The sequence below is a fragment of the Aegilops tauschii genome, chromosome 3 (genome assembly GCF_002575655.3).
Source record: "Aegilops tauschii subsp. strangulata cultivar AL8/78 chromosome 3, Aet v6.0, whole genome shotgun sequence".
Classification (NCBI taxonomy): Eukaryota; Viridiplantae; Streptophyta; class Magnoliopsida; order Poales; family Poaceae; genus Aegilops; species Aegilops tauschii.
This window is the reverse complement of record NC_053037.3, coordinates 124,434,625-124,448,054: the sequence shown is the minus strand read 5'-3', so window position 1 is coordinate 124,448,054 and position 13,430 is coordinate 124,434,625. Positions and strand designations below refer to the sequence as shown.

The window sequence follows — 13,430 nt, the reverse complement described above, 5'->3', positions numbered from 1 at the left end:
AAGGTAGTGGTTGAACGTCATTCAACCAACACAGACGATGGCTTTGAGCAGGGCTATACCATGGAATGTGTAGTTATTCTGCATGGCACTATTCATGGGTAACACACTACAAAGATGGGTGTGGTTATTTCCAAAATTGACTTTGAGGAAGCTTATGATAAGGTGTGATGGTCTGTTTTGGAGCACGACATGTGAATCAAGTTTTTTCCCTGATTTGGAGGGCTTGGTCAACAACTTTGTCAAACAGGGCAACACTGCCATTAAGTTAAATGAGCCAATGAGGAGGGTTGTTTCGTGCTCTTATTCACCACCTAGTAGATGAAAAAACATGATTTACAATGCAATGCTGACACAAGTCTTTTATGGATTATGTTTTGGCCATAGTAGCTTATGTGGAATAAATATAAGAGTCTTTGAACAACTATCTAGGTTAATGGTTAATTTACACAAAATGGAGCCATGCAATTTTGGAAAAGCTAAGGAGCATGAACTCAAGTATACCCAAATTTATGGCAAGGGGTTGAATCCATTCCCCTTTAAATACCTTGAAATTCCAATACCCCCCGAGAAGCTTCATAATCGGGAACCGAAGGAAATAAAAGGTCCTCTTGAGAAGGGTCCTATTATTGGTGGTCCAAGAGCCTTTGCTATGGTAGTCATCCAGTCTTGATTAAGTTAGTACTGACTAGTCTCTCCTTTTTTATGATCCCCGTTTGGAAATCCTGGAAGGGGTTCAGAAGAATCTATATTTTAATCATTCTCTAGCTTCTTTTTGCAGTAGGATTAGCATAAGAGCTATACCATTTAACACGATGGGAATTTTTGCATACTCCTAAGCACCAAGGTGGCCTAGGTATTCAAGATTTGTATATCAAAAGGAAGTTTATATTAAGTAAATGAGTTTTTAAACTATGAACTGGTGGTGGAGTTTGGCAATGGCTCTTGCAAAGCAAGTACTTGGGGGGTCAAAAACCACTAACGTCAATTAAAGACAAACTAAATGATCCATATTTTTAGAAGGGCCTCAACTAGAGGATGTGTTCAGTGATTTCGGTTTGTTTCATATAGGGAATGCCAAATCAATGAGATTTTTGTAGAGGATAGTGGATAGGGGGCATGCCCGTTCCGACTAGGTACCCATGTTCATTTATTAATGTTTGTTATGAGGACGTCATGATAGTCATTTTTATTTTGTGTGGAAACCCTAGAGGTTGACTTCATTAGCCTCTTGGTAGTCTTAATTTATGAAACTGAAATGAAATCGTCCTCAAGATTCCATATGCATAACTAACTTAGAGGAGGAGTTAATTAAGTGGGCCCTGCATACCGGCGGATTTAATTTCTTGCTGGTCTCGCGGCGGCTCGCGAGCCTTCTTCGCTGGGCATACCCCGGTAGAACGACACCTCACCACCCAAGTCCTGGTTAACTCTCTTGCATTCTTTTTTCAAGATCTTGCGTTGTATCAAAGTCCTCTATTTCCCGTCATGGTATGTATGATAAAACCATATATGCGCTTCTTGATGTCGTATCTGGTCCTTATGCCTCCAGTCATATTCGCTGTCGTTGTTCCTTCCAAGGAGTATACCTCTTGTCCCCTTGGGGGCAGGGCACATGTGAACGTGTTGTGCATTTGGGCGCAATTGGATCATGCAACATCTTTGTGGGGGCCTATTAATGTACATTCACCGACCTCCTTTTCTCTTATTCTATGTTGGGATGTCTAATCTTGTCATGTTTCTTGCGTGCTTAAACCTTGCGAGGTTGTCGCAGTATTGGCTGTTCTCTTGCATTCTACAACTGTATTTTACTTCGTCTTTCATCGACATGATTCTTTGGGGCACTTTCCTGCTAGAGTGGCTCAACCCCCGAGAAGTTTCATCGGGACCATTTTCTCATGGATCTCATATTTGACCGCTGCATCCTTAGTGAAGGAATATCTTGTGATATGAAGGTTGCGACATTGGTAAGAACTACACCGTACCTTGGTCGGTCTTTTCTTTCTTCATGCTGGCTACTTAATCTTGTCAGATTACCATCTTTGGCCCATATGGAATATACATATGTCGTTGACCATATCCTTTCTCTTCTAGCGTTAAGCTATTTCTTGTTGTTTCTATCAAATGGAAGGCATCAGGTGCTTATTTGCCGGGTAAGCCCTCGTGCCTTTCTTTGGTTTTGTCCTCGTGTGCCGTAGTTCTTGATGATTCCTCATCCAACGGGGATGATGAAAAAAAGACATATATCCCTCAAAATTACTGTCATTCAGATGAAATCCACGTGTGGCAATGATGCCTGCAAACAAAACAACTAGTTTGTGAGAAGAACCTTCACTAGTATTGATCAAATTCTCGACCACTCTTTGTTAGCTAGTGCCAGACACATCGAGACATAGACCATTCCAAAAGGGGTGACTCTACGAATCATACATCCCCTACAGTTTGAAGTATAAGACATATTTCGATGGTTCAACATGTCATACGTAGGTAATTATTGTTGAGCCAGATGCCAAAGAAATAAATTCAGCTTTGAAGGAACATGATTTTCCAAAGTTGTACCCCATTGTTGAGCCAGATGCCAAAGATGCGGTCATTATTGGATGATCCCACTAATTTGTCCAACCAATTACCCCTACTGCATTTAGTTTGTAACAAAATTTTATCGGCTGACTGAACAGTAACCATACCTTTTTTTTCTTTGCTCCAAGACCAAAAATCCAAGATACATCACGTGCAAAGCTATATGAACAACATATCAATGGCATCCATGCATGGTAGAATATATTTCGTGTCATCTCCTCCCTCCAACATGCGGACGTCTCATAAATGAGTTCGCAGACAACTTGAGGGCCATCAATAGGTGAAATAGTGATCGGCCACATAGAGCTCTCCGGCGGGAGCTAGTTGTGGCTCCAAATGTTAGTGCTTGCACTATCTTCTATTCTCCTAATAGGGTTTTGTGCTAGAACACCTCGACCCTCCAAAATTGATCTCCACACATGCGATGGATGGATTCCCAAATTTGCATCATGAATTTTGGTATGCGGGAATTAAACACTATTCAAATTCTTGCACATAAGCACGCTCCATGCCTATCAGCCTACAAAGAAACTTGAAAAGTTCCAAATCACAAAACCCAATACCTCCCATGAATCTTTGTCGAGTCATAACCTCCCAAGATACACATGCCACTTTTCTTGCTCCCCATTTTCAACCCCACCAGAACTTTCAAATGACGGAATTTATATGCTCACGCAACTCCCTTGGGAGTTTGAAACATGCCATGGAGTACACTGGTAAGACTTGGACAACAGATTTAACCACAACCTCCTTGCCTCTTGCAGATAAAAGTTTATCTAGCCACCCTTGGGCCTTTTTGCAAATTATGTCCTTGAGGCATTTAAAAGTACGATGCTTCGATCTCCCCACGTCATGAAGGCACGCCTAAGTACTTTTCACTTAGGGATTCATTTGTGACATTCAGTGAGAGGTTTACCTCCTCTCTAAGAGATTTTGGTTATCCATTACGAAAAAAGTAAAGTTTTTTCAAGGTTAATTCTCTAACCTAAAGCATTGAAATATGTATCCAATGGGTGTGATAGCTTCGCCGCCCCTTCGAGACTTGATTTTTCAAAACAACAAACTCTCATCTAGAAAAAGTAAATGGCTCACTACACAGATTCCCCCACTTTGCTTCCACACACATTCGATGACTGATCATTAGCTTTGAGGAGGCACAAAAGTGCCTTTTTGCCAACAAGAAGAGCCAGGGTGAAAGAGGATATACCCGGCGGATACCTCTTGATGGTTTGAATCCATCTAGTTTTTTTGCCATTAACATAACCGAGAAAGAGACTGAGCCCACCATACCCATCACTACAGAAATCCACTGATGATTGAATCAAAGTTTCTTCATGACTGTCTGAAGATAATACCACTCCACCCGGTCATATGCCTTCACCATGTCTAATTTGAGAGCACATAACCTGTGCTTCTTTGCCTTATTTCTTTTCATGGAATGCAAACATTCATAAGCAGAAATTATATTATCAGCAATTAAATGTCCTGTCCAAAAGCAAACTACTCCTCTGAAATGATTTCCGACATGATTTGCTTCGAGCGTTTTGCAATGACTTGAAGCATATCTTGTATAGGACATTACAAAGGCTTGTTGGACGAAACTATGCCAAAGAGGAGGGGTTAACTACCTTTGGGATGAGCACGATAATGGTGCTATATACTCTGCACTATCAACCCCTTACACTGTGCGCAAAACGACATTAGTAACATCATCTCCACACATGTCCCATTTTGTTCTAATTTTTTTTAGATGGATAAACATTTGGACACGACAATTTTAAAGGAAACATTTGAAAAAGAGCTATTCTCACCTCTCGGAAGTAAGGCACTGTGAGAACTGAGTTCATAGCCTCTGTAACCTTAACGAGAACCGTTTCAACGACCTAGTGCAACTTAGATACACCCTCTCTTTGGAAAAGATTTGCTTCGAACTCAGTAACCAGAACTTCCATCTAAATTGTGTCTTCAATCACCAGGCCATTCACATCAGCAAGGCTTTAAAAAAGGTTTCTCTTTCTCCAATTATTAGCTCTATAATGAAAGAAGTATGTATTTTATCACCTGTTCATAACCATTCGATGCGAGCTCCCTATCCATATGATCTCCAAGTGGTAGAGTTACACCAGGTTTTCATTGATCTTTAATTCTAGGTGGTCAAAACCAATCCTACCAACTCTCTTCCTTAGCCGGTCCAGCTTGGAACGGACCTGCACCCAGTGCCGTAGCCAGAATATCTGCATGCCCCAGGCTATCCTCGCTGCTACAGTGTCCACTGTAGCTACAACATGTGACTGTAGAGCTAAAATTAACGAAGGTTTTCACCAGCACGCCTCAGGCCATGGCCCTGGTAGCCCGGGGCTGGCTACGCCCCTACAATAGATGCTTAGGTCCAAAACTACAATAGATGCTCTTTAAAATGTAGAAAGAAACATCTATAGAGTAATAAAGCCCACATACATGACTCAGCCTAGGGCTCAGCCCAAACCGAACGTCCGAACCAGGGTCAGTCCATTTATGTAACACCGCAACAATAAAACTTTAGATGATCTACAACTTCGTAAATTTTTCCGAGATCTTGTATCACATATCTATTTGCTATGATATTCTATCATTTACTTAATCAGTTTTAATACACCCTCAGATCCAAATTAATTGACACAATCTCTATACAATGTAAAATAGACATTATATAGAGGCTGCATCAATTAATTCAGCTTGTAGGAAGTGCTCGTTTTATGTCATGAAATCATGAAACTCGGATACTCTGTTTTAAAACCGAAGAAATTAGGGTGCATCCATTGTTTATTTGTAGAACTATAGATATGATTTCGAGATGTGCACGATCTATTTGCTTCCCAATATTTAGTGTGGGTGTGTGTTTTCATTTGTGCAGCCACCATTTAGATAGCCAACAGATTGTAACCCTGTCTAAGAAACCAGACCTCCGCCACCTTTGAGCCCCGTCCTCGCGTCCTCTTCCTTCCGACGGGACACGCTATAAATACACATGCCCTTGCGCTCCAGAGCTCCCATCCAAAGCACCAGACAGTGTGGCATTCCCTCTTTTGCTAGCCTCATGGCCTTGAACCAACCAGCCATAGCCATGGGTCTCCTCGTCGTCTTGGTGCTTGCCGCCATGGCACAGGTGGCGTACTGCGCGGGTGGTGGCACCACCCAGAACTACCGCGAGGCGCTGGCCAAGAGCATCCTCTTCCTCGAGGCCCAGCGGTCCGGCGTGCTCCCCGCCAGCCAAAGGGTCGGCTGGAGGTCCAACTCCGGCCTCCAGGACGGGAAGGCCAACGGGGTATGCAACCGCCTATTGCAAATCTCAAATCCGGGTGCAACTAATTAATCTGTGTGCCAGTATACATTAACTTCTGCATTTTCCAACTCAGGTGGATCTCACGGGCGGCTACTACGACGCCGGCGACAACGTCAAGTTCGGGCTGCCGATGGCGTTCACGGTGACCATGATGTCGTGGAGCGTCCTCGAGTACGGCGGGCAGATGCAGGCGGCCGGCGAGCTCGGCAACGCCCTGGAGGCCATCAAGTGGGGCACCGACTACTTCGTCAAGGCGCACCCGGAGCCCAGCGTGCTCTACGGAGAGGTAATTCGTACTTACTTTTCTGAAGCACTCGAGTGCATGCACGTCGGGTTTACGTGGTCATACGCGCGCGTAGTCGGTAGCTGACCAAGTGTACGCATCTCGAATGGATTCTTGTGCAGGTGGGAGACGGTGACACCGACCACTTCTGCTGGCAGCGGCCGGAGGAGATGACGACGAGCCGTCAGGCGTACCGCCTCGACCCCCAGCGCCCGGGCTCCGACCTCGCCGGAGAGACCGCCGCCGCAATGGCCGCGGCGTCGCTCGTGTTCCGCCGCTCCAACCCGGGATACGCGAACCTACTCCTGCAACACTCCAAGCAGGTTTGTCAGTTGTAAACTAACCATCCAAGATGAAATGATCCGATAGCTGGTCCTAATGTTTCTTGGCTCCATTGGTGCATGTCTCAGATGTTTGATTTCGCCGACAAGTTCCGGGGAAGGTACGACGCCAGCATCCCTGTGGCGAGGAAATATTACCAGTCAGTCAGCGGATACAGCGTAAGCTCTGATAAGATGGATGTTCAACATTTGGCATCCCGTCTTGATCTGGTCGTTAATCCGTGTGGTGCGGTTTCAGGACGAGCTGCTGTGGGCGGCGGCGTGGCTGTTCCAGGCGACCGACGACCGGCGCTACCTGGACTACCTTGCTAACAACGCCGACGCGATGGGCGGCACGGGCTGGTCCACCGCCATGTTCAGCTGGGACATCAAGTACGCCGGCGTGCAGGTCCTCGCCGCCAAGATCCTGCTGCAAGGCAGAGCCGGCGCGCACGCCGCCGTGCTGCAGCGGTACCGGCAGAAGGCCGACTTCTTCGTGTGCGCGTCCCTCGGCAAGCAGGGCTACGGCAACGTCAAGCGGACGCCCGGCGGCCTCTTGTATCACATGCAGTGGAACAACCTCCAGTACGTGACCAGCGGGTCGTTCCTCCTGGCCGCCTACTCCGACAGCCTCGCCGCCGCCCGGCAGGCCGCCGTGTGGTGCCCGGCCGGGCCGGCGTCGCCCGCGCAGATCATGGCGTTCGCCAAGTCCCAGGTGGACTACATCCTGGGGAGCAACCCGAGGGCGACGAGCTACATGGTCGGGTACGGCTTCATCTACCCGCTGGAGGCGCACCACCGGGGCGCGTCCATCGTGTCCTTCCAGTCCAACCCGTCGTTCGTGGCCTGCAAGGCCGGGTACGCGATCTGGTACCCCCGCAAGGGCAGCAACCCGAACCTGCTCGACGGCGCCATCGTCGGCGGGCCGGACGAGAACGACAACTTCGTCGACGACAGGAACAACTACCAGCAGACCGAGGCGCCCACCTACAACAATGCGCCGTTCATGGGCGTGCTCGCTCGGCTCGCCGCCGGCGGCCGGCTTGATCGGTCAATTCCAGATGGTACGTAACGTACTCAATTTTTCAGAAGTTATTATCTCAGGGATGAAGCATCATTTGATCCGTGACTCTTTTCTTGCAGGGCTTGACAACCAGACCTCAGTAGCGCCATCTCTTTCTGCTGGTAATAATCTACCCAACATCATGGCTTTCAAGATTCAGTTCAGTAACAGAGTTTTCGTCATTTTTACCGCCCAATCCGAGAGACGACTAACTCTTGATTCTTCACCTTGTGCGCGTCGCAGCCGGCGATCAAGGTGTGCACGCGTCGCCGATCGTGATCGAGCAGAACGCGACGGCGTCCTGGACGGAGAAGGGCCGGACGTACCGCCGGTACGCGGTGACGGTGACCAACAGGTCGCTGAACAAGACGGTGCACGAGCTGTTCCTCGGCATCGACAAGCTCTACGGCCCGGTGACGGGGCTCGACAAGAAGCGGTATGGCCACGTGCTCCAGGGCACGGCGCCGTCGGTGCCCGCCGGCGGGAGCGTCACGTTCGAGTACGCCCACGCCGCGCCGCCGGCGAACGTCTGGGTCACCGGCTACAAGCTCGTCTGAACTGAAACCAATGGTAGTCAGTTTGTCAGGTTACAATTACAATAGGGAAGTTGGAGTGATGGGTCTAGTGACAATCTCTCGGTCATCCTCCATCTGCCGTTATAATAAGCTAAGCTATGCTAGGAGTAACTAGTGGCTGCGTGTTATCGTGGTTGAAAATGTAAGAGGAATGGTGTATTTGTTGCGCTACAAAGTATAAACCAATTGGATTATAATTAACAAGAATCTCCATTTTAAAAAATATAATAGTAATTATCAAGAAACTAATCCAAATAAAAACTAAAGAAAGTGCTATACAGCAGAGAAATTGTATAATCTAATCACCAAAAGCTTTGTATTTATTTCGCTGAGCTCTGTACTGAATCAACTGAAGTTCCTCTGGCAGGCAATAGAAATTTGGCTGAATGCCTTTAAAAATGAAAACGTTTCTGGTGTTCCAAATAGAAATACCCCAGGAAATTAAAGTGATCAGCTCAAGGAAGAAAGGCACGGTAAAGTGTGTTTTAAGTTGATTAAACTGTCCCTCAATGTCACAGTAATTTGTATGCTTCCAAGTAGGACAATGACACATCCAACAAGCCTGTGCAAATTCAGATTAGAAAAAAAAAATCCTTGTTTCCAGAACTCGCAAGCCACATAGAACACAAGTGTAGTCTGCAATAAACAAAATTTTCCGCTGCAGGAGTGCACTGGAATTCAATCTATTGTGGGTTAGCAGCGAAAAAAAGATCTACTTGAGCTGGCAGCGGGAATTCCATAGCCATTTAATTGCAGGAATGACAGTGGCCAATGCAATCAGCAACTTATAAGTTTTTAAAACCTTAAATAGGAACGAAATCAATTTAACTTTTTGAAGCCTTAAAGAGTAACTTATGAGTAATTAAATCCTAAAGACACTTTCCTTCTTTCTTTCCCTTGTTGCAAACCATAAGCGCATTGTGGCGAATGTGATCATGAGCACCCAGCAGTATGCCCTTGATGGTAAACACTAGCAAGTGCCCCCAACCTGAACTCACAACCAATGTGGTCATGAGCACCCAGCAGTATGCCCAGCATTGTTGGCTAGCAAAGAACCCTCTGCAACTAAGACTGTTGGGAGCCACAAGTTTCAGACAACAGGTGTTTCTGCTCTTACAAGTTCAGTCAGAAATTAACTGGACATTAAACAGGCAACCTTTTTTTTTTCTATGGTCTGGTGCAGGAGCAGAGAGGGGTTGAGAGAGAAAAACCTGCAGGCTATTCTTCAGAGTCTCATCACTGCTTACTAATAAAAGGAAAGCGCAACAAGGAGCTTATTATTTCATCAACTGTATTTCTATGATCATCTAAAAAAACTGTATTTCTATGATGTATGTAAATTCTTACAAACCAAAATTATATACATGGGACGAATCAACATAAACAGAATAAAAACAGAGTCTATAATATTCTGCCACTTCAGTTTCTAACAATGATTACTGGATCACTTGTAGAGATCGTCTTCATCCTCATCAGCTGCCGCGGAGGTGTGGACAGCAGTTTCTGCCCCCTGTGGCTGCGCCGGGAAGCGGAATTCGGTGCCGAACCCCCTAGACTGCTGCAGCGTCTGCGCGAAGGCCTAGTACTTCCTTATGTCGGCGTCGCTCACGCTCCTCCTCGCGTACCTCATCGACTCCTCGAAGTGAGCCGCCTTAATCTCCGCGGCCTCCTCTTCCTGCCCGCCGTCCACCTCCATGGTGTCTTTCCCCATCCTCTGCCTCTCCATGTCCTTTTCAATGTCCTCCCTGATGGCGTATTTGCACGCCCTTTGGCAGATCTCCGTGATGTCGGCACGGCTGAAGCCGGCGGTGAACCTTGCCAGCGCGCCAAGGTCGACGTCCTTGGCCACGGGAGACTTCCTGAGGCAGGCCTTGAAGATCTGGTGACGCGAGGCCTCGTCTGGCAAGGGGATGTAGATGAGCTGGTCCAGGCGGCCGGGACGGAGCAACGCCGAGTCAATTATGTCGGGCCTATTGGTGGCTCCGATGATGAACACCGTCTTCTTGGCGTTCATGCCGTCCAACTCGGTGAGTAGCTGGTTCAGGACCCTGTCCGCCGCACCACCGGCGTCGCCCACTCTGCCGCCCCTTTGGGTAGCGATGGAGTCGAGCTCGTCGAAGAACAGCACGCACGGCGCAGATTGACGGGCCTTGTCGAAGATCTCGCGCACGTTGGCCTCGCTCTCGCCGAACCACATGGTGAGCAGCTCTGGCCCCTTGATGCTGATGAAGTTGGCCTGGCACTCGTTGGCCATCGCCTTCGCCTACAAGGTCTTACCGCACCTTGGTGGCCCGTAGAAGAGGACGCCCTTGGACGGCGACATGCCGAACTTCTTGAATTTCTCTGGGTGCTCGACCGGGTACTGGACGGTCTCTTGCAGCTCCCTCTTGACGCCCTCGAGGCCGCCGACGTCGTTCCAGCTGACGTTGGGCACCTCGACGACGGTCTCACGAAGCGCGGACGGGTTCGTGCCGACGAGAGCCGTCTTAAGGTGGTCATTGGTGACGGCCATGGAGTTCAAGATCTCGGCATCAATGTGTCGTCCTCTAAGTCGATCACGTCCATCTTCTCCCTGATGCACTGCAGCGCCGCCTCGGTGCAGAGCGCGGCCAAGTCGGCACCGACGTAGCCGTGTGTATCCTTGGCAATCACCTCTAGGTTGACGTCCTCGTCCAGCTTCATGTTCTTGGTGTGGATGCGGAGCACTTCGAGACGCCCGACCTCGTCCGGCACGCTGATGTCGATCTCGCGATCGAACCTCCCGAAGCGCCTCAAGGCAGGGTCGATGCTGTTGGGACGGTTCGTTGCGCCCATGACAATGACGTGCGCACGGGCCTTCATCCCGTCCATCAGCATCAGCAGCTGGGAGACGATACGCCTCTCGACCTCGCCGTGAGTCTTCTCCCTGTTTGGCGCGATGGAGTCTATCTCGTCGATGAAGATGATAGAGGGTGCGTTCTTCTCAGCCTCCTCGAAGGCCTTCCTCAGGTTGCTCTCGCTCTCTCCGACCATCTTAGACATTATCTCTGGGCCGTTGATAAGGAAGAAGAAGGCCCCAGTCTCGTTGGCCACCGCGCGGGCGATCAACGTCTTGCCGGACCCGGGAGGGCCGTAGAGGTGGATGCCCTTGGGAGGCTTGACGCCAATGCTCTTGAAGATCTGCGGATGCCTGAGTGGCAGCTCGACGAGCTCCCTGATCAGAGTCAACGGTTTCCCCATGCCACCCACGTCGTCGTAGCCGATGTCGTCAAGCCTCTCCTCGTCCTCCCGCTTTACCGGCTCGCCCTCGCAGAAGATCTCTGTGTCAGCCGCCACGATGCAGTACTCCACCGCGGGGTCGATCTCCATGACCTTGAACTCCACGCTCCGCATGCCACCACGCACGAGGAAGAGGTCGCCCTTGTGGACCGGGCGGTAGGCGTCCACGAAGTAGGGCTTGAGGTAGACGTCGAAGAGATTCCCCGCGATGCCCTCGACGGTGTCGTCCAGAGGGAGGATGTGCACGCGTCTGCTGAACTTGGCGTCGTGGCACAGGTGCTCGGACATGACGTCGGCGATGCGCACGCGCAGGTTGGAGCGGGCCACCTTGTTGATCCTGAGCTTGTGCCCCTCGCAGGTGTCGTCGGGCAGTGCCATGCAGACCGTGTTGTGGCGGCGTTTTCCCTTGAGCAGCACGATGTCGCCTTTGTATATGGAGAGCTTCTCCATGGTGTCGTGGTGGACATTGCACACGGAGTTGTCGTCGTTGGTGGTGGCCTCCTCCACCACCAGCCGGTTCGCCGCCTTCTTCGACGCCGCCGTGCTCGCCATCGCCTCTGTTTGCTCGATTCGCTGCGTCTCTGGTGTATTATACTTTCGCTGGATGTTGTCGAGCGCTGATTTGCGTTGGTGTTGTGGTGAGGTGGAGACGCGGAGATCGCACCATTTATTGAAGGCACGGCCGACTCCGGTTGGAAGGCCCGTACGCTCCCATCTCAGTCCGAGCCCCGATCTTCGTTCGCGTCATATTCGGAAAAAAGTTCTGTGCAGACCGGCTGCAAACCAAATCCTGTGCATAACAGACGGCCACTGCGTCCTACGCCCGCATCTTTTATTATTGATTTTTTTATATTCAAATTCCTTGACAAAAAAAAGATCTATAGAACAAGACCAATTTGAATATATTTGAACTAGTTCAAATTTTACTATTTTAATAAATTGAAATACCATATTTCCGAAGATCCATATTTCAGTATTTCTTTTGTGAAGTTGTTTTTGTTCAAGCATTCCAGTTTCATTTATATTTCAAACATACTAGCTTATTGAAACAAGTATTTTTCTTTAAATGAGTGAAATTAGGTCCTTAAAATAATTCAAGCATGTCTTTTCGAATGAAACTACTGAAATTAGTATTTTTCAAATGAGTGAAATCAGTTTTCTAATATGAGTAAATAAGTTTTATTTGAATGATATTTTCTAAATGAGTGAAATTGTTTTAAAATTGAAATATTATTTGTGAAACTCCTTATTTCAGTGTGTACATTGTGAGTGCAATGTGTTTTCTGAAACTAGTGAAACTAGTGAAATGAGTGAAATCGATCTTTTGTAACGAGTGAAATCACTTTTTTACAAGTGAAATAGAGTATTTCAATTGAGTGAGTGTAATGTGTTTGTTTGAAATGAGTGAAATTAGTTTCCTGAAACAAGTGAGACATAGTCAGATATTTGTAAGAAAGTGTCAGCTGCATATAGAAATGCATTGCACAAACGAATCTTTCCCACTTTATACGCTCAAGGCCTGCACGCATCTGAATGTCAAGAATCAACGATGGATTTTCCACCGTTAGGTACCCTTGCCGTTAGAAAAACTTTTTTGGCAAATCTATTACATCTGTTTCATATTCAGAAGGTAGATGCCTTCATGTATCGACTAGTAGCAACATTCCTACTAGTTAACATTCCAATTTTCAAGTACGGTAGTAAGTCCTCTGAATGCTGCTAAATGACTGTAGCATGTTGGCACTCCTAGTAAAATGGCGTGCTATGTTTCTTATAGAAACTTGTTTATATCAAGACATTTTCTTGTAACAAAGATTGTCTGAACACTACACTTATGATTTAATTGTGCAGGGAGATATATTCGCTGTCACAGGTGGGATTATAGATGATAAAGTATCATTTGTTCTACATGTGGAGCATAATCAAGCAACGCATGCTCTTTGTTGCATCTGAAATCAGTATACCAAAGCTGGAGCAGAAGCTGAACATACACCATCGCGGCTGAAGAAGATATCAGGGTGGTTTCATGAGA

At 47.6% G+C, this 13,430-nt stretch overlaps 1 protein-coding gene and 1 pseudogene across 1 annotated transcript; one reads left to right on the top strand and one right to left on the bottom strand.

Moving 5' to 3' along the window:
* Positions 1–5,549: 5,549 nt before the first annotated feature.
* On the top strand, positions 5,550–8,347 carry LOC109775205 (endoglucanase 2). The gene is made up of 7 exons (XM_020333955.4): positions 5,550–5,881; positions 5,973–6,185; positions 6,305–6,505; positions 6,593–6,682; positions 6,762–7,566; positions 7,646–7,687; positions 7,809–8,347. Exons 1-7 carry the CDS (start codon positions 5,585–5,587, stop codon positions 8,120–8,122), a joined length of 1,962 nt encoding a protein of 653 aa, XP_020189544.2. The 5' UTR covers positions 5,550–5,584; the 3' UTR covers positions 8,123–8,347.
* A 1,237-nt stretch (positions 8,348–9,584) lies between these two features.
* Positions 9,585–12,371, bottom strand: LOC109775206 (cell division control protein 48 homolog D-like; annotated as a pseudogene).
* Positions 12,372–13,430: the final 1,059 nt, after the last annotated feature.

Bases quoted from the DNA above. Each gene is read 5' to 3' on its own strand.
- LOC109775205 (XM_020333955.4), top strand. From the start codon at position 5,585: ATGCCCTTGCGCTCCAGAGCTCCCATCCAAAGCACCAGACAGTGTGGC. The intron at 6,186-6,304 runs GTAATTCGTACT...ATTCTTGTGCAG, and splicing joins CCAGCGTGCTCTACGGAGAG to GTGGGAGACGGTGACACCGA. The intron at 6,506-6,592 runs GTTTGTCAGTTG...TGCATGTCTCAG, and splicing joins TCCTGCAACACTCCAAGCAG to ATGTTTGATTTCGCCGACAA.